The following is a 23,356-nucleotide window of genomic DNA, read 5'->3' as shown; positions in this document are numbered from 1 at the left end:
GTACTTGACTGGCTTCATTCGAATGTTTTCTTGTTAATATTTTCTAGAAGACTTTCTTGGATGATCCGAACAATATTGAATATTTTTTTTGTGTCTTGGAAAGTTTTGGAGGTGAAACCCTTTTTTTTTTTTCCAAAGTAAAATTGTTTATTTGTCGAAAGCCCTGATGAAAACAGAAATGCTATCAATCTTTTATAGTTCAAGAATATATTTTAAAATCCCATGCTAATTGTATTTTATTTTGTTTTTAATCCGAGCCTATTCCCATTTTGTATTGACTAACAAAGCCATTATTTTTCCTGTGTACTAGTATGTATTTTTGTTTTTCACTTTAGAAACAACTTTTATTTCTGACGCGCAGCATGTCTCTCCGGACGCAAGATGGCGGTAGTGTTTTATGAAGCCGGATACTACTACCCTTAAAAAGAGAGAAAAAGCTGACCACACCATGGCGACAGAGACGCTACCGTTTGTTGTAAAGAGATACATATTTGTTTTCATTATACTGTTTCTATATTTTAGTCCAGCTATTTGCCAGCAGTATATAATTCCTTTCCAAGATCCTTCAGATTGCAGTTTGGACGAATTTTTCGACATATCCACTTTGTCGTGTGTTAGCTGTGGTGAAAATCAACAACGTAGCGTCGCAGGTTCGTCTCGCGAATACTTTATTAGTAGTATTTGATTAAGAAAATGATGTAATATAGAGCCGAGAAAAGGTTATCTTGCAGCATGTCAATTTAAACCTGACTGGTGATCCTAAAATGACTTTTAAAATAAAGATATTAAAAGTAATCTGAAAATGCATCTCATAAATTTTACAATCAGACAAATCCTTCTCATGGTAAAATCTGAACAATAATTAATGTACAAATTTAATGAATTAGTGGCAATCATTACCCCTCGTTTTTCATTGCTAACAAAAGCTGCACCATGGACATGTTTTTCAAATAGTCCCATGATAGTCACATGAAACCTTCAGATTATGATTATTGAAACTTCCGTTACTCATGGAAAGATTACAATGAAATTTGGGCATGTATGTTCTAAGGATGTACAGTATACAGTGGTATGAAAAAGTATCTGGACCTTTTGGAATTTCTCACATTTCTGCATAAAATCACCATCAAATGTGACCTGATCTTAGTCAAAATCACACCGATGAAAAAAGTGTCTGCTTTAACTAAAAACACCCAAATATTTATAGGTTTTCCTATTTTAATGAGGGTAGCATGCAAACAATGACAGAAAGGGGGAAATAAGTAAGTGAACCCTCTGCCTAAGGAGACATACAGAGCTATTGAAACCAATCTTTCCCAAACAATTTAAGTCAGGTGTGTGCCCAATCGCTGATGTGTGGTTTAAAGCTGCCCTGCCCACTATAAAACACGCACCTGTTAAGAAATTGTCTTGATGAGAAGCTATGTCTGATGTGCATCATGGCTCGGTCAAAAGAGCTGTCTGAAGACCTGCAATCAAGGATAGTTGATTTGTATAAAGCTGGGAAAGGATACAAAACCATCTCTAAAAGTCGATGTTCATCAATCAAGAGTCAAGAGAAGTTGTCTACAAATGGAGAGAGTTTGGCACTGTTGCTTCTCCCCCAAGGAGTGCCGCCCACCAAAGATGACGGCAATAGTTCAGCGCAGAATCCTCAGAGAGGAAAAAAAGAACCCTACAGTGTCTGCTAAAGACTTACAGAAACCACTGCCACAGTCTATATGTGCGCATCAACTATATGTAAAACTATGGCCAAAAATGGTGTTCATGGGACAGTTTATACGCGCACATCAACTACATGTAAAACTATGGCCAAAAATGGTGTTCATGGGAGGACTCCATTGAGGAAGCCACTGCTCTCTAAAAAAAAAAACATTGTTGCTCGTTTAATGTTCGCAAAAAGGCACTTGGACACTCCACAAAAGTTTTAGCAAAATATTTTGTGGACTGATGGAACCAAAGTTGAATTGTTTGGGAGTAACACACAACGTTGTGTGGAAGAAAAATGAAACAGCTCACCAACATCAACACCTCATCCCCACCGAGAAGCATGGTGTAGGGAGAATCATGATTTGGGGCTGTTTTGCTGCCCCAGGGCCTGGAGAACTTGCAATCATTAATTGAATTATGAATTCAAATGTTTATCAGGATTATTTTGCAGGAAAACCTAAACCAAGGCTTTCAGACAGTTGAAGCCAAAAAGAGGATGGATGCTGAAACAAAACAATGATCGAAAACATAGACTTGCACTTCATTGAGATGCTGTGGCATGACTTAAAGACAGCGTTTCATGCCCACACATCCCAGGAATCTGACTGAACGACAGCAGTTTTGTAGAGAAGAATGGGCCAAGATTAGTCCTGATCGACGTGCCAGACTGATGTACAGCTACAGCGAGTGTCTGGTTGAAGTTATTGCTGCCAAAGGGGGGGGGGGGGCACAAAATATTAAATGTGACTGTTCACTTACTTGTTTTTCCACCTTATGTTATTGTTTGCATACTATCCTCATTAAAATATGAAAACCTATAAATGTTTAGGTGGTTTTAGTTAAAGCAGACAGTTTTTTTTTTTTTAATCTGTGTGATTTTGACAAAGATCAGATCGCATTTGATGGTGATTTTATGCAGAAATGTGAGTAATTCCAAAAGGTTGAGATACTTTCCATACCACTACGCATCGATTCTCAGAGCCTAATTCTTTTTTTTCCCCGACTGATTTAATAATTGTGAACTTAATTCGTTATTTATGGATGGGTCATGTTGAAATTTGGTACGTTCATCCTAGGGATTTTTATGGGATCATCAGAGCCTGTTTTTTTTTCTTTTTTTTTTCAGGACTGATTAATTACAACAAGTAACTGCTTACTTATTGCTGCCTGTGGGTTCAGAGTTTGTAAGGGCATGCTCACTCCTTGGTTGTGCTTTTACTGTCACTAGACTGATGGGACTTTTGGGGAGCGAGCTGGGCAGTTGTAGTTCTTTTTGAAGTTGTTTGAGCAAAAAATTCAAAGTGGAAATTGAATTTTAAGAATACTTTAACAATACTTTTCCCCAATGAAATTATCAGGTGGACAAGGGTTTTTGAGCATGGATAAATGGAAAATAATAATTAGTCATAATAAAATGTTTTGTGTCATTGTATGAGCTCCTCTCCTGAGTTATTAGTAAATGTATTATTTATTTTTCTAGGGCTGAGCTGCATCTGCCTAAGTGGATTCCGCACAGTCACAACTGACCTGACGTCAATTGCTTGTGAAGCCTGTCCGGAAGACAAACCTGTAAGTCATTCTCATCTTTTCCTGTGTATGCCACACAAACCTGTGTGACAATTCTCTAAATACATAATGAGATTTCTGGTTCCATTCCAGGCTATAACTCAAGATGGTTTTGGTTGCATTCGCTGCCCAGGCAGTATTAGTGATGAGGGCCAGTGCCAGTGCCCTGCAAGACATATCCTTGGTGAGTGAAATACCTTGTCAAATGGAAAATAATGCAACTGTATTGATTAGTCTGCTTGTGTTTATTTTTAGTGGAGAGGGATGTCAGTGGAAACCTTTTGGATGAAGCCAAATGCGAGATGTGTAATGGAAATGGATCTTCTTTGTCAGTGCCAAACAGCAGCGGGAACAGGTATATGCACCATGAAGTTATACATCTGGACCCAGGTCATAATGTAATCATAATCTTTGTAATACAGTGTTGTGCGGTGAGATTCATGGTTGGTGAAGCACTGACATTAAAGGGCCTGTAAATGAAAGTCAGTATAAATGATAAAAATAGACAGGCTAAATAAAAGAGAGTTTGTTCAAGAGTGAACATTTGTCAATTATCTATATATACTAAGATACTACTATATGATGCTTCATTTGCCAGCGGGGATTATCCCGGCGATGCTACCTCATGGCTGGCAGCCAAACACCTGCTTTGGCGTGTGTTAGTAAACAAAGTCGAAAAAAAATAAGAGGAAAAGTAAAAGACACAAACATCCAAGGGATCTTTTACTGTATTTTGGCAAACTTTAAAGTTGTCTGCATAGCTTGATGGCCAAGTTATGAATAAGGAAGTTGCAATTGCGCTGAACAGCCACTGGCGATGCTTACTCCTTATACTCTATACCAGGGATGTCCAAACTTTTTGCAAAGGGGGCCAGATTTGGTATGGTAAAAATGTGGGTGGCCGACCTTGGCTGACGTCCATTACGTAGAACAATATATTTAAGCAAATTTTAGCAAGCCATTCCGTGTGTCACATTTACTTTATTATTTTTTAAATTAATAATTTCAGCAATCCCGCAACTAGCCTTTGTGTCTCTTTGCAAATGAGTCAGACACAGTTGTTGCTTATTTTAGTGAAGAAATAGTCCAATTTCCACCTATCCTTGAAGCGTCGGCCGTCACAGTCAACTTTCTTTTTTTGTTTTTGATTGTCGCCATTTTAGAAAATTGGGAGTAAAGGGTCACACGGGGTAATGCTGCTTAGAGTGCTGCTGCTTTTTAGTGGGTAAATGAGGAGCAGCATTTAGTGTGTAAGCTACTTCGTATGCTGGTATGCCAGTACTGCTGACCAATTTATTAATTCTGTGTACGGGCCAGACGTGATTGATTTTATGACAGAGGCTGGGGGCCGGATGAAATTTGACCAAGGGCCGCATTTGACCCCCGGGCCTGACTTTGGACATGTCTGCTCTATACAGTAGAGTTTTTCAACCTTTTCTCAGTCACGGCACGTTTTTTACATAGGAAAAAAATCGCACGGCACACCACAAACCAAAAATGTTCCAAATTACTTTCTGAACAGTATACTCATTCATTCATTTTCCATGGCGCTTTTCCTCATGAGGGTCGCAGAGGTGATGGAGCCTATCCCAGTTAACTACGGGCAGAAGGCTACGGACAATTTATAGTGTTCGTCATGGTCTACCATTCATGTTTTTGGGATGTGGGAGGAAACTGGAACTCCCGGAGGAAACCCACGTAGGCACGGGGAAAACATGCAAACTCCACACAGGAAGGCCGGAGCCTGGGATTGAACCCTTGATCTTAGATCTCAGAACTGTGAGGCGGATTTGCTAACCACTCAGCCACCGTGCCCTGAACACTATATATATATACTGAATAATTTATTATTATTATTTTTATTATTACATTTTTTTTTTTTATACTTACTCAATGTGAGCATGTTTAGATGAACACAAAGCCGATATCCTGGCAGGAATCTTCTTAAACAGCTCTTAGTCTCTGTGTTTTTATTTTTGAATAGCGGTTATGCTTGAAAAGCTCAGAATTTTCAGACAGGGGGATTTTAGCAATGTCTTTAACCGCATCAGGGCCGAGCATCTTGCTGACAATATCTTTATAGACAGGTAGTATTAATGTCCCTGCCACAGTGTTGGACTTTTTGGATTTTAGCAACAAGTTCAGGAAAAAGGTAGCTGGCTTTGAGGGCTTTCTCATTTACCTTTGTAGTTTTTCTCAAAAAAATTGCCTGTTTCTGTTTTCACGAAGGCAAACAAAATGGTCCATAGTTGGAAGCGAATGGGTGTTTCGTTTGGAGATGACGTTTAAGCTTGCTTGGCACCATGGCGCTATTGGATAGCTGCTCGTGTCACGTTCAAGAACTGGTTGGATTTCTAGCCATCAGCCGCCATGCTGTCTTCGACAATGTGTTGGAATAAAACACAGGGGGACGATTGACAGTTGTCACATATGGATAAAATGGAAAGGACACTTTCGTGTATATCGACACTTGACGAGTATAATCAAATGATGTACAGTAGACATGCTGGGGTCCACATTGTCCCGGACTGCAAGGTGGCTAATGGCTGGAAATCTGAGCAGTTCTTGAATGTGACATGAGCAATACCTCGCTCATCTGCACACGGCCGAGAACTTTCTACCAACTCCTTCCTTCCTACTGCAACTCTGCCCGACAACGTAAAAAAAAATGCGATATTGGATAATTTCTTGCGGCACATCTGACGATCTCTCACGGCACACTGATTGAAAAATACTGCAGTAGAAAGAGGGTTGGGGCCAAAACCCAGGCTTTTACTTGTCTCAGTAGTTCCTCTTTTTAGTCCTTTATATGCCTGAATGTAATCCTGGCCTTTTTGACTTTCATGTGAAGCTGAATTTTAGAACGCCCAGACTACAGCTTCATTTTCCTTAGGATCAAGCCAACAAATTATTGTTGTATTCCTTGATACTACTGAGCCTCACTACTGTACACAGTTGGACACTTCAGACGCTCAGTTCCACTTTTGCCACACTTATCATTTGGCCTCTGCCTTACCTTGTGTTTTATCTGCAGTTTTGCAATCAGCAAAACTAAATATGTAAACTCAAGCCTGACCGTGAAGCGTCTCAAAACCTAAAGAGTGATGCACTTGCCGCCTCACTTGACGATTCAATTTGTGAAGCATTTAAACAGGAATGACCCAAATTCAGAAATGACTATGACTATGAAATTATGATTGGAGCCACAAAAAGAAAAATCATACAGTCACAGGTTCTGCCTCTCTTGCTTCCATGAGTGCAATTCCTTGTCAGCTGGTTACTGTCTTGTGATGGGTCATGACACTTATGTTGTGTTTATTGTCCTTCAGGTGCGAAAGATGTCACGCTTCCTTCATTAAAAGCTCCTGTGCGTGTAACCATCCTTCTGTGCTGGTGAGCAAAATGTCCCTATCATTAAACAACATACACTTATGGACAATTTAGAATCTTAACATATAAAGTGAACGGAAGCCTGAATATAGGGCAATAGAGTAATATATTTGTTCATTTTATGTACATTATACATATTTTGTTATGTATTTTTTTAACTGTTACTTGCCAGGCAGGAGGTTTGTGTATTCCACCTGGCAGCCTTTCCACTAATGTCAATCCCAGTGTAAATTTTGCTCAGTTGGTAAGCATCCTTATCTTCTCTCACTGTGTATTATTTTACGTTAGTCATTATGGCTTGACAATTGAAAGAAATATGTCCTTTTTGTTTTTGTTTCTGTCCCTCCCTGCAGAAATTGAGCATCATTTCCGCCTGGTTCCTCAAAAATCTCTACTCATCCGCAGCAGCCTGTCTTGTAATTCCACTCATCCTCTAATTCCATTTTTCTTGGATTTTATGCTACATGTTAACAAATGGTCTATCTGCAGAGTTTCTCCAACCTAACAGCGTGCCAGGCCCTCGGCAACATGTGTGTGATGAACATGCACTCCTTCAGCGGCTTGAGTGTCGATGCCTGCGGCCTCTTTAACACTGTGTTCAGATCACAAGCTGCGTTTAGCGCCACTCAAGACATTTCCTACTGGTAATCAGAACCCATGCATTAATGAGATAAAACACTAGTGTATATTTACATTTCATCTGGTCCCAGGAGAAATAATCTACCTTGGCTTTACTATGGTGATGAACCAGGATTGGCAAATCGAGTCCTTCAGTCAGATCCAGTTCCAGTTAGCTTCATTTTCAGAGGTCCAAAAAAGGTAGGGTTTTAATTCAATCCAAAGTACTGGTAGTTATTTCACTTGTTCTGTGTGTTTGGCAGAACACGGACATTAAGCTGCTGGCTGCCGTTTATAATGTTAGAGGCGAGTTCCTTCGATGGGAAAACATAGGAGGGTCGAATCTCCAGGTAAAAAGAAGCGATTGGACAAATAGTACTTAATTTTAGTACTTTTTCCAGATAAGATTGATTTGTCATACACCCATCTAACATGATTCTAGAAACCTTTTAAATGCTGCTCCATCTACTTTCTGTCTTTTACTTTTAGTGCTTGTCTGTAGTTTGAGCCCAGAACCACAAAACTGTGAGACTCAAATCATCGTGTTACCCTTAAATGTGATAAAAACACTTTTTGAATGATTCTCCTCTGGTTTAGATTTGTCCAGAAACACCAATCAGACGATCATCAGCTTTCAGTTTTGGCACCGCTTACCAAGAAAGTGTAAGTCTTCTGCTTCTTACCTAATAATCCAATTGTTTGGTATCAACTTCTGAGTTTATGTGTAATGTGTATAGTATATTTGTATTTGTGTAGTGTGATCTTTCAGTAGCTGAACTGCTGCGTACACATCCCCAACCGCTTTTTTATGATGTGTTTCTGGACCTCGGTGGAGAAGAGAGCAGAAAACTTCTGCCCTTGCCTACGTTGGTTTTAAACCAACAATTCAATGGAAAATTAGTCAACCAAGGTGAGGTTGGTGTTTGTGTATTTGCATGTGATATGTCTTATACTGTATGTTGTGCTTCCATGCACAGAGAGCATGAATAACTGGTACCTGTCACGACGTATGTTTCTTGTCGACGTGCTGAGCGGCAGAGAGAAAAGCGCAAGCGTCCTTCCTAAAGTCATTCGTGTTGCCAACTCTGTCAAAATAAGGTGCGGATTCAGTTACACAAAAGACTGAATGAAAAAAGTGGTACGTGGATGTTTATTTACTCTGATGTTTGCAGGTTCCAGTTAGTTCCAAACACAGAACAGGGTCATGTGTTCCCCCCACTGATGACTGTGGAGTACAAGGATGTACTGATCACTGATATCAACACACAAACTGTTTCTGTGAGTCACACACAGTAGTTGCAAACAGTCCATCTGTCGTTTTACTTTGTTCGAACATACAGTGAGGTGCGGAGGTATTTGCACACTTTGTGATTTTGCAAGTTCACCCACTTAGAAAATAGGTAGAGGTGTGAAATTTCAACCATAGATGCATTTCAACTCATAGAGACATAATCTAAAAAAAAATCCAGAAATCACCTGATATGGTTTTTAAAAAATTATTTATTTGTAATTTACCAGGGTTCATAAGTATTTGTACCCCTGAGAAAATCAGTGCTAATATTTCGTGCAGAAGCCTTTGTTTGCAATTACAGAGGTCAGATGCTTTCTGTAGTTCTTCACCATGTTTTCACATATGAAAACAGGGATTCTGGCCCATTCCTCCACACAAATCTTCTTTAGATCTGGCAGTTTTCGAGGCTGCCGTTGAGAAATACGAATTTTCAGCTTTTCTATTGGATTTAGCTTTGGAGACTGGCTAGGCCACTCCAGAACCTTGATATGCTTTTTACGCAGCCACTTCTTGGCCAGCTTGGCTGTGTGCTTCGAATCATTGTCATGTTGGAAGATCCAGCCACAAATCATCTTCAAGTCTCTGACTGAGGGAAGGAGGTTGTGGCATTTCACTATTCATCCTCTGCTTTATAGCGTAAAGTCGTCCTGACCCCTTTGCCGAAAAGCAGCCCCAAACCATGATGCCCCCCCCCCATACTTCACAATGGGGATGGTGTTCTTAGGATTATACTCATCCTTCTTTTTTCTCCACATACGACGACTTAAGTTTTCACAAAAACGTTTTACTTTGGTCCCATCTGACCACGTGACTTTCCTATGCCTCCTCTGCATCATTCTGACGGTCTCTGCCAAACTTCAGACATACTGGCTTCAACAAGGGAACCTTTTTAGCAATGCATGATTTTAAACTATTGCACCATAGTGTTCTACTGACAGTAGCCTTTGAAACTGTGCATCCAGCTCTCTTCAGGTCATTGACCAGCTCCTGCCGTGTAGTTCTAGGCTAAACCCTCACTTTTCTCATAATGAGTGATGCCCCACAGGGAGAGATTTTACATGGAGCCCCAGGCAGAGGTAGGTTATCAGTCATGTTTAGCCTTTTCCATTTTCTAACAATTGCTGTAAGTGTTGATTTTTTTCTCGCCAAGCTGCTTTCCAATTGTTCAATAGCCTTTTACAGCTTTGTGGAGCTCAACAATTTTTTCTCTGGTGTCTTTCGAAAGCTCTCTGGTCTAGCCCATGGTAACAGTTAGATTATGACTGACTGTTAGATTATGACTGACTGTGGGGTGCACAGGTGACAAAAATGGGCTCAAACGGGTGGTGGGTAGGTGGGTACTCATGGGGTAAAGATGGACTTTTATTAAGGTAGACTGACAACTCTGAGTGTCATATTTTATTGCTGATTATTTGGGATACAAATACTTATGAACTCCAGTAAATTACAAATAGGTGACTGTCTCATGGTTGACCTGGGAACGCCTCTGAATCCCCTTGGAGGAGCTGGATGATGTAGCTAGGGAGAGGGAAGTGTGGGTCTGAATCTGGTACCACTGATGGGTCATGATAGTTAATTTAGTTTTTTTATGGCTGTCATTACACTCAGTGATTGGTGAAATCGTTTACTCAACTAACTAAGAATTAAGAAATAAATGGAGCCGGAGTGTTTTCTTCTGGATCTGGTACTTAATTGCAACAACTATGATTCAGACAAATAGTTGCTAACCTTTTGCGCGTATTACTTCTTTTTTCCCCTGCAGATGAGTTTTGCTGTGGAATATGAAATGGATCAAAATGATGCTCATCTCAAGACAGATGTGAGTGTGATACATAAAGGCATTTTCAAGTGGCACACATTGCTCTAACACTTTGTGTGTGTGGAACAGACTGCTCTTGGTGTGTTGGCTGGTTTGGCTGTCCTCTTGTCTGTGCTCAAAACAGTCAGCTGGAAGAGGAGGATCGCCTCACCTGTCGTCGACTTGAGGGTAAATCATTTAATGTATTACATTGGCTGACATTGACTTTGATAGAGGTCCAATCCACTTGAATTAGAGGACCTTCTTAACTAAGTTAATCTTGAGCCTCCGTTTCCTTCTGATTTCAGACCTTGTTGATGTTTTTCTTGTTTTACGCTGGAGATCTGGCCAATGTTTTCCTTGCCGTCACTGTAGGAACTGGACTCTATTGGCTCATTCTTTACAAGGTGGGCTTCATTCCATCAAACCAAAGGAGTTTTCATTCTCTTGTGGGCTTTGGGAATGTCGTTGTTGTTCTAAGTTTTACTGTTGTTTTTAGGCCCAACAACATGCCTCAGTGTTATTGCCGCTCCCTCATCAAGAGGAGCGCTTTGTGACTTACATCAGTTGTGCCTTTGCTCTCAAGGTTAGTCAATCACACGTGGCAAACTCCGGGCCACATAAGGACCACCACATTATTTGGTGTGGCCTGTAAAAGTAATTCATGTGCATCGATTCCATGTTTTCCTCTAAAATAAAGTTGAAATCATGTGTTTCATGGATAAATTTCATTGAGGACTGTATGTATCATTTAGTTTTTTCTTTAGAAATAAACATATTGAATAAATAAAACGTTTGAGAAATCAAAAAATAAAACAAAAATATTTGCTGTCCTTCTCTTTAAGAAAATTAATATATACGGAATTACCCCCTTTTTCTATTAAAACAAATACAAAAATAACAAATATTCCATGATTAAAGACAATATTGTATGAAATTCAAAAATAAAAAATTAAGAAAAACACCATATTTTCTACCTTAAAAAAAAGAAAAATATGTAAATAAATAATACAAATGGAAAATGAAGTTTATAAGAAATCATCTGCTATTAAGAAGCTTTAAAAAAGGATTTGGACCATTTTTAGGTTAACAAAGTCTCTAAACAATTCGACTATGAAAATAGTTCATTTGATCATCGATTAGTTGTCAATTGGCCAATTCATACCCGTGGGCGTTCTTTTATTTTGACTAAATTCTTGTGATTTTGTCCAAAGTTTGGGTTTTCTTTTGAAGTGTGATAACTAATTCATTTCTGAATATTTTTTCCCTTTCAAACACTCAAAATGTTCAGTAGCATCAGACCTAGCTACACACATATAGTTTTTATTTTTTTAATGCCCCTTATGGACAAGAATAGCAGTATTATTCTAATAGCAAAACTAACTATGCTGTATATACATATAAAATAAAAGTCTAATTTGAATATTTCATATGACATAGTTAGAGGCCCAAATAAGTCATAATAACAGAATTTCTTTGCAAGCAAATTCATGTATTGGCCTATAGAGCCCCCTAGTGACTTTTGGGTGTTAAGACTCTCAACACACAAATTCCTCTATTTCCATATTTTTGACTTGCCAAAGAAGCGATTGCGTCAGTAATCATGGAAAATGCATTATAACACACCAGGTTTACAGCATATCAAAAATTATGATTTATAATGGGAGTCAATGAGCCAGAACATGGCATTATTACAAGAATTTAGTGCGAATCTCCCCAATCTGTTTGCAATAAGTTAGAAATTGCAGCATGGTGCCATTTTTGTCTTTACATGTTTTTACTATCCTAGGGAAATATTAGCTCCCTAGTGTAATTTTTCCAATGCTTTTTCTTTGATGAAACACAGAAAAAAAACTTAAAAAAAAAAAAAAGCCAGAGTAGTGGATAAATGACACCAACGGGTTGATCGCAGCAGCTCAGGTTCGCAGAGAAAATGGCTCTTCGAAAGAAACCTTAACTTCAATATTGTCCACGACAAAGATGAGTTTGACAACCCTGCTGTATCTGAACATCAGCATTAATCATTTCGAAAGCTAGATGGTGGCCTATTACTGCAAGAATTGTGTGTGTCTGTTTTGAATGCTACATCCAGGCAGTGCAATTCCTCCACAAACTACTCGTGCAGTTATCTGTGGATGTCTTCTTCATTGACTGGGAAAGGCCACGCAGTAAAGTAAGCAAGACTGTGGCAGGTATTGGAACAGGAGCTGTTCATTCGTTTTACTGTACTGGTAGTGTTGCAATTCTGTTTGTAAACTTTATTTGCCAACATTTTCAGGTAATGGCCAGCAGAAACGTGATCCCTCACCTATTAGCATCTGGAGGACCTACTTCGTAGCTAATGAGTGGAATGAGATCCAGACCATACGCAAAATTAATCCAACATTTCAAATAATGGCAGTGCTCTTCTTCCTGGAGGTACTTATCACTCGGATGAAATATTTTTTTGTGACTTGAAATTCCTGAGTCTAAATGACTATGGTTTGTGTAGGTCTTGGGTTTCTCAGACTTAGCCCTGAGAGACCCTTGGCCAACTCTACAGCGCCGTCCACAGGTGTACACGCCTCCATACAGCCTGACCATGCGCTACGGTCTCTCGGCAACACTGTGGCTATGCATTGGTCTTCTGCAGGTGAGTCTTCATTTTTATTGTCACAGCTTAAGAAACAAATGTAGTGCTGACCTGTTATTAATTATTTATCTACGCAGGTGATTTTCTTCACTGTTTTCTATGAGCATTTCATGGAGGACAAAATCCGTCAGTTTGTGGATCTGTGCTCCATCAGTAATGTGAGTTGCAAAGTGTCAGCAGTAATTTTACTTGCTATCCAGGAAAAGTTAGCTTTCAGCATCCAGTTTTCACTCTTTTTTCCACATGTAAATTAACTTATCGGCTTCCATTGATGGAGATAGACGAGCAACCCAATTGAACTGGGAGGCTGGCAGCGGAAGATCGCCATTGAGATAATCGAAAACTTTAAATGAGGAATTGGCAAAGATGTCTCACTTCTCTTACTTCTACTTAAATTGGCCATTTAAAAAATCAATGATTGCATTCATTTATTATAATTAGGTCACTAAAATAAAAAAGTGAATATTATGTTATCATTCCATAAACTGGGCTATTTGACATATGTGTAACAATCTGAAAGATATGGTCAAGAAGAATTGACTTGAAAGCGATCAAAATGCAAAACATCAGCTAATATTGTCATCTTTTAGATATGCTGTTTTGTTAATTAGAATGTCTAAAGTGTTTCAGCAACAAAATTGTCAAAAGCATTGAAAAGGCTTTGTATTTTTTCTCGCTTAAGATGAAATGGAACTGATTGTTAAATGTATATATAATAGTGTATTAAATCGATTAAAGGCCCTTGAATCGAATGGAATCATGGCAGACTTTATAATACTGACAAATATCGCATTATTAGCCAAAGTACCTATTTATTACAACAACGGTTGTAGGAAATATAGGACAACTACTAATGACCTACTTTTGCAACTTATAGTTCACCATGTGTGTGCAGTGCTTTATCTTGCTTTATCAACCAGCACTTGCACAATCTTCAGAGCAATTCATAAAGTCCCATTCAAAAATGTGCTATTCTTGTAATTAGGTATGTCCCCAATCCGATCACGTGATCAGAAATCGGGCCTGATTACATCATTGTAGGGGATTTATGATTCCCCCAGTTTCTTCGCAACCACTGCTGTACTAATAACCCTTATATATGATACAGTGATCCCTTGTTTTTCGCGGATATAGGGACCAGAACCTGCCGACCTGCCGCAATAAGTGAAAAACCGTGACGTATCATTTGAAAGAGATATATATAAGACATGTTTTCACTTTTCCCCCCAAATTGTAATTAAAAAAAGCTTCCATTCTTAACCAATCCATTTTAAAATGTAGAAAAATGCCTATCTTGATTAAATGCTTCATTGAGTGAGTCCACCCAAATCCACTCAAGCTGCTCACTTAAGGCAAGGCAAGGCAAGGCAAAGCAAATTTATTTATATAGCACAATTCAACACAAGGCAATTCAAAGTGCTTTACATCACATGAAGATCAGAAAAATCACATTTAAATCAATACAACGTAAAAACCAAGACAAAAGATCGCATTTAATCACAAATAGAATAAAAATAATTGAATAAAAATAAAACAGAAATAAAAATAAAACAAAAACTACTACTACTAATAATAATTGAAATCAGCAATGGAGATAAGCACAAGAGGAATAGAAAGCAGGTAGATTGAAATATATAGCCAGTTATGGATATGCAGTGCTAAACAAAAGCGTTTTTAGCCCTGATTTAAAAGAGCTAACAGTTTGAGCATACTTCAGACGTTCAGGTAACTTGTTCCAGAGGTGAGGAGCATAATAACTAAATGCTGCCTCACCCTGCTTTGTTCTTGTTCTTGGAACATGCAGAAGACCGGTTCCAGACGACCTTAGGGGTCTAGATGTCCCATAGGAATCTAACAAGTCAAGCATGTATTTTGGTCCAAGGCCATTAAGTGTTTTGTAGGCGAGCAGTAGTATTTTATAGTCTATCCTTTGACTCACTGGAAGCCAGTGTAGCGATTTCAAAACCGGTATAATGTGGTCCAGCTTCCTTGTATTTGTGAGGACTCTGGCTGCAGCATTCTGTACTAGCTGCAGCTTCCTGACTGATTTTTTTATCAAGACCTGTAAATATACCGTTGCAATAGTCCAATCTGCTGAAAATGAATGCATGCATAAGTTTTTCCATGTCTTGTTGAGTCAGAAGCCCCTTAATTCTGGTTATATTTTTTAGGTGGTAATAAGTGGATTTAGTGACGGACTTTAGATGGCTATCAAATTTTAGGTCTGAATCAATAATTACGCCAAGGTTTCTGACTTGATTTATAGCTGTAAGTGACATTGTGTTAAGTTGCCTGCTTATCTTTGACCTTTCCTTTTTTGGCCTAAAAATGATCACCTCTGTCTTCTCCACATTTAACTGGAGAAAATTCTGGCACATCCATTCATTGATTTGATAAATGCATTTACTCAGGGAGACTAAGTGACTATAATCATGTGGGGACACAGAAATGTACAGTTGTCTGTCATCTGCATAGGCGTGATAGGAGATGTCATACTGTTCCATTATCTGATCTAACGGAAGCATATAGATGTTAAATAAGAGTGGTCCAAGAATTGACCCTTGAGGGATTCCACACGTGAATTTGGTTCGTTCTGACTGATAGTTTCCGATTGACACAAAGAAATCCCTATCATGTAAATAGGATGTGAACCACTGAAGAATAGTGTCAGTAAGCCCTACCTAATCACAATGAGTTGCCACAGCAACTGTTTAACAAGTTAAACGATGTTGACACATGCAGCGCTTTGAAGTTTCGACTTATAAGCTTTTCTGGCAAGATCAAACCTTAACTGTTTTTCAACCATCGTTAACTTTAATAAGCATCTCCAGTGCACTGCCTGACCAAGAAAAGCGGCAGGAGTGAGAGTGAGAGACTACGCGGTCGGATCGGGACAGCTTTATAAAATACTGCATTTATTTATTTTTTAATTGAAAAAAAAAATCCGCGATGGACTGTGGGTGCGAAGTTTGAATCACGACGTTGCGAGGGATCACAGTAGTTTTATTCAAATTGGAAAACAAAGACATTTGGATATGCTTTTTACCCCTCCTTTTAATACATTTCCAAGGTATCAGATCAGGACTCTGTACCAGTAGATCCGCAAAATCAGGTGACTCCGACTCACATGCAAAAATATGATCAGGAAATTCCTAATTTTTATGTTTTATATTGACAGACCACTCGCTGACTCAAAAAGTCATGTGGCATCCAACCAGAGTGACTAATTTGCAAAATGAGGAAATAGGAAGTTGATTCCTTGTTAAAACTGGAAGACATACATACATATGTTTGGAGTCACAAATAACTTGTAATGTGCAGCTAAATAATCACCACTAGTAGCCAGTGGGAGAATAGAACTCTAAACACCTGCTTCCTGCTGTTTTGTGTGGGTCAAATAAAATGTAAAGTTTTTATCTGAGTACTAAGTTTACTTGAATTTGTTTTTATCTTTTCAGATTTCTGTGTTGCTCCTACCCCAGCGCTGTTTTGGCTACTACATCCATGGTCGCTCTGTGCATGGTCATGCTGATACAAACATGGAGGAAATGAACAACAATCTAAGGAGAGAAGCTGTATGTTCTTTTAACTACTGTATTATCTTTTTGTTCACTAATTTATATCAGTCTTATGCGTCATCTTCTCTATCTGAAGGAGTCACTCTGTGGCCAAAGAGGTCTTCTGCCTAACACGGATATGCAGACCTTCCAGGTGGCCCTTTCTTGTCGACTGCGCTCGCATTACGACAGGATACGGGACTCTTTCACCAGGGTTTGTACCTGGTTCTACTCAATATTGTTGTTAAAAATGCGTATATTTCAGTGTTTCACTTTTCATTCATTTACAGCGGCATGGACCATCAAGACTTATGGACGCGGCCTCATTCAACCAGTCAGACCAAAACATCCGGGCCTACCACACCATGAACCACTTCTTGGGATCAGTCATAGATCATGTTAGTTACCCACACATACAGTGTGGCAAATAAGTATTTAGTCAGCCACTAATTGTGCAAGTTCTCCCACTTGAAAATACTAGAGAGGCGTGTAATTGTCAACATGGGTAAACCTCAACCATGAGAGACAGAATGTGGGGGGAAAAAACAGAAAATCACATTGTTTGATTTTTAAAGAATTTATTTGCAAATCATGGTGGAAAATAAGTATTTGGTCTGTACCAAAAGTTCATCTCAATACTTTGTTATGTACCTTTTGTTGGCAATAACTGAGGCCAAACGTCTTCTGTGACCCTTCACAAGCTTTTCACACACTGTTGCTGGTATTTTGGCCCATTCCTCTATGCAGATGTCCTCTAGAGCAGTGATGTTTTGGGGCTGTTGTTGGGCAACACGGACTGTCACTTCAGGACCTGAAATGCTTCTTACGAAGCCACTCCTTTGTTGCCCTGGCTGTGTGTTTGGGATCATTGTCATGCTGAAAGACCCAGCCACGTCTCATCTTCAATGCCCTTGCTGACGGAAGGAGATTTTCCATTGATTCTTTTCTTTACACAGATCAGTCGTCTTGGTCCCTTTGGAGAAAAACAGCCCCAAAGCATGATGTTTCCACCCCCATGCTTCACTGTCGGTATGGTGTATGGAGTATTCTTTCTCCTCTAAACACGAGAACCTGTGTTTCTACCAAAAAGTTCTATTTTGGTTTCATCTGACCATAACACATTCTCCCAGTCCTCTTCTGGATCATCCAAATGCTCTCTAGTGAACCGCAGACGGGCCTGGACTTGTACTGGCCTCTGCAGGGGGACACGTCTGGCAGTGCAGGATTTGAGTCCCTGGCGGCGCATTGTGTTACTGTGGTCCCGGCTCTCTGTAGGTCATTCACTAAGTCCCCCCATGTGGTTCTGGGATTTTTGCTCACCGTTCTTGTTATCATTTTGACGCCACGGGGTGAGATCTTGCATGGAGCCCCAGGTCGAGGGAGATTATCAGTGCTCTTCTATATCTTCCATTTTCTAATAATTGCTCCCACAGTTGATTTCTTGACACCAAGCGTTTTACCTATTGAAGATTCAGTCTTCCCAGCCTGGTGCAGGTCTACAATTTTGTCTCTGGTGTCCTTCGACTGCTCTTTCGTCTTGGCCATAGTGGAGTTTGGAATGTGACTGACTGAGGTTGTGGACAGGTGACTTCTTTACCGATAATGAGTTAGCTATTAATGCAGGTAACGAGTGGAGCCTCATAAGAAGAAGTTAGACCTCTTTGACAGCCAGAAATCTTGCTTGTTTGTAGGTGACCAAATACTTATTTTCCACTCTAATTTGGAAATAAATTCTTTAAAAATCAAACAATGTGATTTTCTGTTTTTTTTTTTTTTTCCACATTCTGTCTCTCATGGTTGAGGTTTACCCATGTTGACAATCACAGGCCTCTTTAATCTTTTCAAGTAGGAGAACTTGCACAATTGGTGGTTGACTAAATACTTATTTGCCCCACTGTAGGCTTTAAATGTTACTGTTTGCTCTAGTCACATTGTTTTCTTCCCCTCAGGCACACCCTGACATGGACTACATTGTGAGAGACAAACTGGCATTGGAGCGGGTCATGGGTATGGAGTTCCTTGAACCAAATGACAAGAGCATCTTTTATAATGGTATCATCCTGTGTTTTGAACATGACGTCCTTTTGCGCTTGGTGATACTTGCATACATAGATAATGACTGTTTGTCACTGCAGATGAAGGTCACTCCTTCAGTGATGTCCTCTTTTATGGAAATGAGGGCACCCTGTTGATTTTTGATACCTTGTACTTCTGCATCGTTGACCTTGCTTCTCAGAACTTCGTACTCGCTGCTGTGCTTACATACTTACAGCAAATGGTTAGTATTTTGTGCATTTAAATACAATGTGAATTTGAGTTTATTTCCCTTCCTGGATAGTTATCGTACTTTTTTTTTCTTAACAGATCTTTAAAAGGATTCGAAATTCTATCGGAAGGAGAAACCTTGTCAACAAAACTCTGGTGGATGACAGATTTCTCATATGATCATTGATAGTGCTGATGTTAGTCGATTTATGGTAGATATTTATTTTGTAATGCACTTTTTAAGATTTCTTTTACATACTTGTAAACTGATGTATATATTTGTCTTGTAAATGTATTTTTATAGAGTAAAGGATTTTTAATAACACCCTGTTTTTCATTCATTTTATTTGGAATCCCAAATACAGGGAAGAAAACCACCTTTTACACTAATACTTACCACACTGAACAATTGGTTTAATAAAATTTTGACAAGATTTGATTTTCCCAGGCGTAGCCTCATCGTAATCATGTAATTATTGGCTATGTTTTCACAACCCCAATTTTGTTGTATCTGTACAGTTCAATGATGTTGAAAAATGATACTCTATTTTGTTACTTAGAGCTTTATGTACAGTGTATCACAGAAGTGAGTACACCCCTCGCATTTCTGCACATATTTAAGTATATCTTTTCATGGGACAACACTGACAAAATGACACTTTGACACAATGAAAAGTAGTCTGTGTGCAGCTTATATAATCGAGTTAATTTATTTTCCCCTCAAAATATAGCCATTAATATCTAAACCTCTGGCAACAAAATGAGTACACCCCTTAAAAACTACGTACATCCCTAAATGTCCAAATTGAGTACTGCTTGTCATTTTCCCTTCAAAATGTCATGTGACTCGTTACAGGAGTGCTGTCAGCATTGCTGCAGAGATTGAAGAGGTGGGGGGTCAGCCTGTTAGTGCTCAGACCATTCGCCGAACTCTACGTCCAATTGTTGTGCATGGCTGTCACCCCAGGAGGAAGCCTCTTCTTAAGACGGTACAAAGAAAGCCCACAAAGAGTTTGCTGAAGACATGTCAACAAAGCACATGGATTACTGGAACCATGTCCTATGGTCTGATGAGACGGGTGGGCTTTCTTGTGTACCGTCTTCAGAAGAGGCTTCCTCCTGGGGTGACAGCCATGCACACCAATTTGATGTAGAGTGCGGCGTATGGCTGAGCACTAACAGGCTGACCCCCCCACCTCTTCAATCTCTGCAGCAATGCTGACAGCACTCCTGTAACGAGTCACATGACATTTTCGAGGGAAAATGACGAGCAGTACTCAATTTGGACATTTAGGGATGTACGTTTTCAAAGGGGTGTACTCACTTTTGTTGCCAGGGGTTTAGATATTAATGGCTATATTTTGAGTTATGTTGAGGGGAAAATAAATTATTATATAAGCTGCACACAGACTACTTGTAATTGTGTCAAAGTGTCATTTTGTCAGTGTTGTCCCATGAAAAGATAAATATCTGCAGAAATGTGAGGGGTGTACTCAGTTTTGTGATACACTGTACAGCACTTTTACAGTCTCTCAAAATGAAGCAATGAAAGTTCATGTACACAAAGACTTGCAATTGCATATGGTGTAAAATTGTAATTTCTCATTAAATCAGATAATCGGATAACTAGCAGTTATAAAATTATTAAACTGTTGACTGGAACTTTGCGTGGTTCTAACAGACAGTGAGTGTGAATATAGAAATTTTCCAAAATAAAATTGATTAAATAAGATTGTGGGTGCTTTGTCCTTGCATATTCAACAAAGCAAAATGATACACTCCAAAATTAAGAGAAACAGGGATACAGCTTGTCACTGATGAATTGTTAGGGCTATTTTGTGTAGTGTTGCACTGATTGTATCGGTACAAATACAGCACTAAAATTATGTAATCGTTGTTTGCAAGTACTAAGAAATAACGTTCTCATGCTGTGCAATATGAACATTTCGAGATCTAGTTTCAAACCGCTGGTTGCCCTACCCAAGATGGCTGCCAGATACACATACCGCCGTTTAAAAAAAAAAAAAAAGGGGGGGGGGGACACTTGTCGCCCTTCCCAAGGTGATGATAGACATCCAATCGTGTGGCATCCAGTCAGTTTGCTGTAAATTTAAATGAGTTAATCATTAGTAGACGTCCAGTCCATTTGAAGTTGGAGTATGAACTGTGAATTTAAATGAGGTTATCACCAGTAGATGTCAAATCTATTTGAAGCGAGAGGGTAGTCAACACTAACCCACTTCAAATGGATTTAACGTCTAGCGCCGTCAATGGCAGACAATGAGTTAAGTAGTGTCTGTAAAAGCTATAACTTTACATTCAAGTGAGTATGCAGTAATTTAGTATCGTATTTAAAGACCCCCCCCCCACCTCCCTCCAAAAAACGTGATATCTGTTCAGTATTGGCATTGGTAGTTGGCAGTAACGTGTTACATTTACTCCGTTACATTTACTTGAGTAACTTTTTGAGGAAATGTACTTGTATGTAAGAGAAGTTTTACAAAGTCATACTTTTTACTTTTACTTGAGTAGATTTGTGAAGAAGAAACATTACTCCTACTTCGTACACTCGCTCGTCGTTACATTTTTCTTCTTTATTCTACTTATTAGATTGTACTTTTTTTGCCAGAGGCACCAACAGTGGCTCAGTTTCATCGATGAGCTGTCACAACAATAATCAAATGACTCCATTATACCAATCAGACTCAAGCCTGATGTTCTATGATCACGCTGGCCTGTTCAATCAGGTGGTACCTTAAAGAACCAAGTATTTGACATAGAGCACCATCAAAATGACTCGAAAGTGCAGATTTTAACCTCTTTACTATTTTTATTTGGCACCGATTGACCACAGAAAACCGGAGATATGATCCTTTTAATGTGATCCTAGTAAATATATTTTCTCGACTAGAGGGTACTCATGCTCTTTGGATGAATGATGCTTCATTTCTGTAGATTTTTTTTCTCTCACCGGAATTCAATGATTTTTTTTTTTTTTTTGGTATTTCTTCGGCTGAATATTATGTAATATGTTATCGCACAGTATAACATTAATATTACATATAGATAACTTTGTGCTGAGAAGAAATATACCATTGTTAAAAAAAAAAAATCAAACATCGTAAGCAGTTACAATGTTACTCGATGGATATTCTTTTCACTTGTACTTGAGCAGTGTTGTTAATAACGGCGTTACAATATAACGGCGTTACTAACGGCGTTATTTTTTTCAGTAGTGGGTAATCTAATTAATTACTTTTCTCATCTTGGCAACGCCGTTAACGTTACTGAGGATGGAAAGGCATGCGTTACTATGCGTTATTATATTGGTCGAAAAGTCTGAGGGAGACGGACTCACCGAAACGACAGAGCAGAGCAGGAGTGGGGAAGAGGCAAGAAAGTTGTGACGCCGAGCAAACGCGATGCTAGGTAGCTCCAATAATCTACAAACTACGCCCGCATGTTACGGTAGATATGGTAGACATGGTAGATATCACATATACTGTATATATATATATATAACTAGATGCAAAACGACAGACACGGCACTAGATGCGTTAGTAAACAGCCACCATCTTAAAGCAGTAGACCTTTTATTAGGGCTCTGTTGTAGAGAACCTTCCTAGCGAACCTAAGTAACTTTTAATCTAAAATACTTCTAAATCGGCAAAATCTTGACTTGAATCTATCTTTAAATGATGAAACAGTTTTAAAACTTTCATATGTCGAAAGTAGAGAGAAGGGAACTAATGCAATAATGGGAGCAATTTTAACAACTTTTAACAGTTGATTCAGGGTAAAGGGTAAATTAGGGTAAAGAATTGGGCTCGGGCCAATTGTACCAAAAACCTTCACAAAAAAACTTCACATAGTGTGGCCAATGTTTTTTTTGTTTTTTTTTTGAGGAAAAAAAAAAAGTAATTATCACCAATTACTTTGTCAAGTAACTAATTACTCTTACATTCAGGTAATTGAGTTACTAACGCAATTACTTTTTGGGAGAAGCAATTTGTAACTATAATTAATTACTTTTTTTCAGTAAGATTAACAACACTGTACTTGAGTACATTGTTTGGATGACTACTTTTACTTGAGTAATATTTTTTTGAAGTAACGTTACTCTTGAGTAAAATCTTGAGAGAAAAAAAATCAAACATCGTTAGCAGTTACAATGTTACTCAATGAATATTCTTTTCACTTGTACTTGAGTACATTGTTTGGATGACTACTTTTACTTGAGTAATATTATTTTGAAGTAACGCTACTCTTGAGCAAAATCTTTGGCTACTTTACCCACCTCTGCTAATAACACAAAAAAATGGTATCGATAATTTTGTGCATGGTCAAGACCAGAATACATTGACTGTCATTTAACTGACACTACTACAAAAACTGCAATTAATTCTGTCTTCCTGCAAAAAAAGACTTCGTTGAATAAAATCTGTGAATAATTTTGTCCCAATAAAAATCTCTTATTTTGACGCGTCTTATTTTGAAATTTCTCGGGCTGGTTGTCATCGCTCAGCCAA

At 38.8% G+C, this 23,356-nt stretch overlaps 1 protein-coding gene across 2 annotated transcripts; it reads left to right on the top strand.

Moving 5' to 3' along the window:
- Nucleotides 1-39: 39 nt before the first annotated feature.
- tmem67 (transmembrane protein 67) lies at nucleotides 40-19,456 on the top strand. 2 transcript variants are annotated; one of them, XM_057834575.1, is made up of 29 exons: nucleotides 40-111; nucleotides 362-475; nucleotides 3,191-3,279; nucleotides 3,370-3,460; nucleotides 3,532-3,631; nucleotides 6,606-6,669; nucleotides 6,839-6,910; nucleotides 7,020-7,082; nucleotides 7,156-7,310; nucleotides 7,377-7,485; nucleotides 7,548-7,634; nucleotides 7,882-7,947; nucleotides 8,041-8,194; nucleotides 8,262-8,382; nucleotides 8,457-8,562; nucleotides 10,338-10,394; nucleotides 10,464-10,562; nucleotides 10,682-10,780; nucleotides 10,873-10,959; nucleotides 12,466-12,565; nucleotides 12,652-12,791; nucleotides 12,865-13,005; nucleotides 13,083-13,163; nucleotides 16,464-16,580; nucleotides 16,660-16,776; nucleotides 16,853-16,960; nucleotides 18,512-18,614; nucleotides 18,698-18,840; nucleotides 18,927-19,456. In XM_057834575.1, the coding sequence occupies exons 5-29, from the start codon at nucleotides 3,579-3,581 to the stop codon at nucleotides 19,005-19,007; spliced, it is 2,523 nt and encodes an 840-aa protein (XP_057690558.1). In that variant the 5' UTR covers nucleotides 40-111; nucleotides 362-475; nucleotides 3,191-3,279; nucleotides 3,370-3,460; nucleotides 3,532-3,578; the 3' UTR covers nucleotides 19,008-19,456. The 2 variants fall into 2 exon arrangements, with proteins under 2 accessions (XP_057690558.1, XP_057690557.1); XM_057834574.1 differs by having other exon boundaries at nucleotides 362-650.
- The last annotated feature ends 3,900 nt before the right edge of the window (nucleotides 19,457-23,356 follow it).

This window comes from Corythoichthys intestinalis, chromosome 4 (assembly GCF_030265065.1).
Source record: "Corythoichthys intestinalis isolate RoL2023-P3 chromosome 4, ASM3026506v1, whole genome shotgun sequence".
NCBI classification, from domain to species: domain Eukaryota; kingdom Metazoa; phylum Chordata; class Actinopteri; order Syngnathiformes; family Syngnathidae; genus Corythoichthys; species Corythoichthys intestinalis.
The sequence above is the reverse complement of the archived record's forward strand: the minus strand, read 5'-3'. Positions and strand labels throughout refer to the sequence as shown.

Coding starts and splice junctions, on each gene's coding strand:
- tmem67 (XM_057834574.1), top strand. CDS start 398: ATGAAGCCGGATACTACTACCCTTAAAAAGAGAGAAAAAGCTGACCAC. Junction 12,566..12,651: donor AGTAAGCAAGACTGTGGCAG/GTATTGGAACAG, acceptor CAACATTTTCAG/GTAATGGCCAGCAGAAACGT. Junction 18,615..18,697: donor CAAGAGCATCTTTTATAATG/GTATCATCCTGT, acceptor TTGTCACTGCAG/ATGAAGGTCACTCCTTCAGT.